This window comes from Physcomitrium patens, chromosome 21 (assembly GCF_059467195.1).
Source record: "Physcomitrium patens ecotype Gransden chromosome 21, ASM5946719v1, whole genome shotgun sequence".
NCBI lineage: Eukaryota > Viridiplantae > Streptophyta > Bryopsida > Funariales > Funariaceae > Physcomitrium > Physcomitrium patens.
This window is the reverse complement of record NC_143430.1, coordinates 3024723-3030132: the sequence shown is the minus strand read 5'-3', so window position 1 is coordinate 3030132 and position 5410 is coordinate 3024723. Positions and strand designations below refer to the sequence as shown.

General features: G+C 44.5%; 1 protein-coding gene across 6 annotated transcripts in view; it reads right to left on the bottom strand.

Moving 5' to 3' along the window:
* Positions 1-3826, bottom strand: part of LOC112274513 (uncharacterized) — a 40230-nt gene extending 36404 nt beyond the window's left edge. For 2 of the 6 annotated variants that reach the window (XM_090245672.1, XM_090245675.1), the window contains exons 1-3: positions 1966-3826; positions 701-1808; positions 164-459 (exon numbers count right to left, since the gene is read on the bottom strand). In XM_090245672.1, the coding sequence (XP_090101798.1) occupies positions 164-459; positions 701-1808; positions 1966-2142 (1581 nt within the window). In that variant the 5' untranslated portion in view covers positions 2143-3826. The remainder of the gene's footprint in view (positions 1-163; positions 460-700; positions 1809-1965) is intronic. The other 4 variants (XM_090245676.1, XM_090245677.1, XM_090245673.1 and 1 more) reach the window with 3 other exon arrangements.
* Positions 3827-5410: the final 1584 nt, after the last annotated feature.

The window sequence follows — 5410 nt, the reverse complement described above, 5'->3', positions numbered from 1 at the left end:
CTATTTATGGTTAGTAAAAGAGTTGTTATTTGTTCGGTTGTGATGTGACATGGTTTTCTTCAATAGACGTAATTAACTTAAAATTTTGTCTTAATGCAGATGAAGATTTCTTTGAATTCTATGAAAAAGCGTTGTCGTTTAGGTAGGTAGATAATTTATGTACCTGAGTTGTGCCTTGAGATTCGCCTGCAGGGAAAATCTCTGTTGTTGGTGAAGACTCGTTTGCTTGTGTTCCCAGGAGCACATAGCCTCCTCCATCCCCCTCGACATCACGTGTTTCGATGTCATCTGAGTTGTCACTACCCAGTGACCTCACAGTATCGCCCTCTTCGTCAGATATTGCTGCCTCAGAGGCTCCAACGAGCACGCCTTGTGATGTAGGAGACTTCTTTTCACTTTCGTCGGATTGGATTTCCGGCTCCGTGGTCGACTGAGTTGGTTGTAGGCTTCTCTCTTCTGCTAATAATTGCATTTTATAGCGGTTAGAGTTACATTCACGGACCCGTGGTCACAGAAATTTCACACTACATAATCCTGTATTGTTTCGATATAATTATGTGTACGGGAGTATATGAGGTTAATATTGAGGCATGGAGCCATCATTGTCAAAGCCTCTGGAGGACCCAAACCCAATTTGAAGAGAATCAACACACCTGCTACATGTCAGGAAAGACTGAATGAGTAAGCATGTTCAGAATACCTGAAACGGTTGTCCCAGGCGTAGTCACTACAACAAGCTCCGGTGAATTGCTTCTTGATCGCTCCTTCGACACTAGCTCCCAGTTATCAGTGAAATCAGAACTATCCTTAACTACCTGTCCCTGTTCCGAACTCCAACCCTCCTTAAGTTCAGACTTAGGGTGAGTTCGTGATTCTATCAGAGGAACCACTTCCTCTACTCCGGAAGAAAGCCCTGACGGTACCACATCAAGATTCTTAATCTGCACAGTGGAAGACGAAGATTCCTCCTTCACTGAAATCTGTTCAGCAGAAATGGGCTTCACTGGCTCTTCCAATGGAACGGAAGCAATGTGTTCTGTGGCTGTGGCCTCACATTTCATTGGGGTAGCCGGCATATCAAGTTTCCTCGATTCTGTCCCTGAACCCGGTAATTCAGTCTGTGATGCACGAGTTTTGGGGGGAAGACTAACACTTGGTGTAAGGCGTCTAGATTCGGATTCGGGAGTTTTCGCTTGGATTGCAGAAATCGATATAGACCTCTCTGGAGCTCCATACTTAGATTTCGGAATCGTCACTGGCTCTCTCTGAGCAGGTGCAGATGACTGCAAATTCGCTTCTCCAGTCTGTGTAGAAGTTATTTCCTTAGGCGTCTCTTGAGCAGCAACACCTGCGACAGGCAGAGGCAATGAATTAGGTGATTCAGATGTGCTAGCTACTGCACCAGCAACTTCAGAACTAACATCGGCAAATGCAAATTCGGAAACAGATTTCTCCGCCACTGGCAGAATTGGAGCAGGGTGGCTAGCACTGCTAGTAAGCATTCTTGAGTCGTCTTCACCGCTTCCACTTGGCCTCGTTAAAATGGGGCTGCTTTGCAATGAGGCTTTTGTGGAAGGAGGTGGCGTGGTAGTTTCTGCTGCTGCAGGTTTTGACTCATCCTGCACAGATTTTGTGGGTGTAGAAGTTGATCCCAGCAGCTGTCCTTCAGATGCCGATGAGGTTGATATTGGCAGGGGACTGCCTGGCCCCTTGGACTCAGGTTGGTCAAATACGACATCGGTGTCGATGTCGCTGTCAGACTCGTCTTTCAATGGAGTTTTTTCCGGTGATTTTGATGTCTCCTCCTTCTGGAGGGATGCACCAGGATAACGTCATTAGAACATCGAGGTTGTAATTAGTCGGGTTAATATAGAATTCTGCTGTAAAAATAACTGAAAGCAATGCTGTTTTCAGATATTGAAACCAGATGACAATTCCCTACAGGATCATGAAACTTGAACATACCTTGGGGATCAATGGCTCCTTAATACCCGAACGAGAGGATTCGATAGCCTTAGCCCTAGAAGCCCTGTTTGAAGTGATGGAATCCCTAGATGGGCGGGGCGCAGGAAGCCTGGGTGTCCGCAATGAAGCTCCGAGGTCACGTTCGCGACTCGCACACTTCCCTCCTCCCTTCCCCATCCTGCAAAAATGTTCTAACAAAGAACAACACTCGTATACACAATTACCTTCGGCTAAAAGTTATGGACAATGCCCATAATAGTCAACAAATGCTGAAGAGTAAGTATGCAGAAAATTAAGGTTGATAGAGTAGATGTAGCACTTCGTCAGCATAAATAGTGGTAGGAGCGCTGAATTTGCAACTACCCCGAGACCATGACATGAAATGTCGAGAATTATCAATACATACTACAAAGTTATATCGGCTGAGGCGACGAAATGGTTCCCAAGTTAAAAACACAATCTACTTGACTGTCATCCGAATTAATAATTAGTGAGAAAATTGTTTGGATAGACTAAATTATAATTCACTATAAGGGTGGTAGCTGCTGTTAAAGGATCCTACGATCAGCTGAAATTAGCTCCCTTATTAGGGGACAATTCAAATTTATAAAAAAGTAGACCTGGTACTGTGTTTCTATATGAGCAGGATTATTGACTGTAATGTACAACGAAATGTTAGGTGGACCTTGTCAATTGAAATACCTGCGAAACGGACTTGGACAGAAACCAGAATGCTTCCACCAACTAATGAAAAGTAGAAGTGCTTGCAATGATCTAAAATACGAAATCAATCCTCGCAACTCCTTGCAGCTGCGTCCCTACCCCTCAAGGAATCTGTTGCGCAAAAGATAGACAGTTTCCACAATAAATTTCCGAACGATGCTGTTAAAATCAATAAGTAATGAGTTCTTCAGATACAAGGAAAGAGAGGAGGGGAGGGAGTGGGGATGTTAATGATCGCCGAAATGGACGCACAAGACAGACGATGTTTTGGGCAGGGTGCCGATTGATGACACAAATACCGGCGATCTGCTACTAGAGGCTTGCGTGAATAAAAGAGCAAGGTTCACTAGTGCGGTTAGATGTTTCAATTAATAGACTCGAAGAGTTAGGTTACGAATCGTACAGAAGCTTGGATACCCTCCTGTCGATCCTAGACAAATCTGAAATCCAAGCCTGTTGCGACAGGAACGTCCAAACAGATGATTTCCAGAGAAATAGGAGCAAGGCACGAAGATGGCGATTAGAACCACGCCACTCGGAACTTAACAAATCTTGTCACCCTCGCTTCTCACGATACCTCAACGCAGTCAGTAGCAATGCGGTGCATAAAGCAGATTCCGAGACTAAAATGAAGCAAAAACTGGGTGTAAAAAAACCGGCGACGAACAAAACTGGCGATCGTCAGCTTAAGAGCTGCTCGATCTAGTTCTTAAAACACTCTCTATCCTCCAACAATAAAACACTCGAGAAAGGAGATCATAAACTGTTATGAATCCTACACAATGCAGACACACGAGAAGGAGAAAAATGCAAAGCGCTTAGATAATCCAAGTGCGCCAGCAAGCGAAGATTGAACTCACTCACGCACCCACTCGTTCACTCGATCGATCACTCAACTGCAGGTGACTGAATCGATCCTAAAAGCACAATTACTAGCGGATCCAAAAGATGATCTGAGTTTGTGGATTGAATCAATGGCAGATGGCAAAGAGAAAGATGACGGATGCATCAGAATCGATGGCAGAGGGCTTTATTGCAGTAGCTCTGAAGATTTAGAAAATGGCCAAGCATGGAATGCTGGGATGATTCGGAGGGTTCGGAACCGGGTCCGAGACAAGGTCCGCTACAGAGTAAATTCGTAAAATTGTTGGGGAAATTTTATAAATTCGGTTAGAAACTTTCGACGTACGTATGAACCAGGCTGGACAGCCGCCCAGGCCGTGCTGGTGCTGTCGGTCTGCAAAGAGGAAGTCATATGCGAGGCTCCTTTATTGGAGTGGAGTAGAATGGTAAACAAGGACGGAGTCAGGCTGTAGGCCCCTTCCCTCGCTCTTGTTGTCCATTTCAACGGCCTCAATCTTCCTTATCTCTGTGTAAGGCGAAGGCCTATGCGAGGAGATCCTATCTCCTCAAATATAGTGGCCCCGGTGGGGTCACTATTCACCGCCCAAGCTGCCATCACCACTTTCTTATGCACCAGCATCGTTTTTGTTGGGACCTGCCGTACCCTCCTCCTCCTCCGACCTTGCTCTTGACATTGTCTCCTCCCGCACAACCTTCCTCCTTCCCTCTGACCCAAAACCCTTCCCTCCTCACTCCCCGATCGTTTCCCCCCTTCCCAACCCTCGCCCAATCTTTCCTGCTTCCTCCGGTTTTCAGCGCCGCAGGACACGACCTCCCTTTCCGACCTTCGCGCCTGCCTTTCGATTGGCCAATCTTCGTAATTTAATTCCCATTTCTTGTGAAACCCACTTCACCGTAAATCGTAACTTCCCGTCAACGCAGCAGCTCTAAGGCTGCAGCAACAGTCTTCAGCTTCCTTGCTCTTTATTTGGCCCCAGCTCTCTCTTTATCATAAATGTTTCAGCCACTTTGTCATTTAAAAGACACAGATTACGCCCATTCATGTTGTGGGGTAATAAAAACGCATTGCTGCTTCGTTTCTTAGGCTCATCCCAATTTTTTCTGAGCTCCCTAATTGCAACGCCACTTGGGGGGGGAATACTGTTGTCAACCTTCAATGATATGGGGTCTCGTCTCGACCAGTTTGACACCCAAACATCCCTTTTTCTGAAAAAGCAAGACAAATTTTCACATCCTATTCCAACAAATACACACAATTATGTCATAATTTAGAGTCTTAACCAACCCCAGTTAACGATGGTCAGTGGATTCACTTACAGCTACTGTTTCGATCGTTACCGGAAGCGTTCACACTAGACATTAGCCGTCTACAGCTTGTGCAGAGCCTTCGAAATTTGATGACTATACGCTGCATGGAATGTTGCTTGATAGCTATCTTTCGTACTCATTCTCAGAGTACGTTAATGGCTGGATTTAGTAATATTTTATTCTCTGTTTTATACTATACACGGTAGATGAATTAGTTAACCATTTCTATATAAAGCGACTTTTAATGGAAAGAAACCATGCCATTTAGAAAACTTATTCTCCAGGAAATACTTTGGAAAATTATATTTAACTCAAAATCTTCATGAATAATACTGGAGGGTGCCTTCTCCATTGGGTCTAGGGACACAACCTGCAATAATATCCTCCACCCTTGAATGAGGTGGCACCTCTTCATTGTCTTAAAACCACATACTTACTCTTTAACAATTTTCATACATGTATGAATACATAAATGTTGGTCACAGTTAAATTTTCTCCTTTTTTGTTTACACTTATGTTTCTTTTTCTTCTTCTTCTTCTTCTTCTTCTT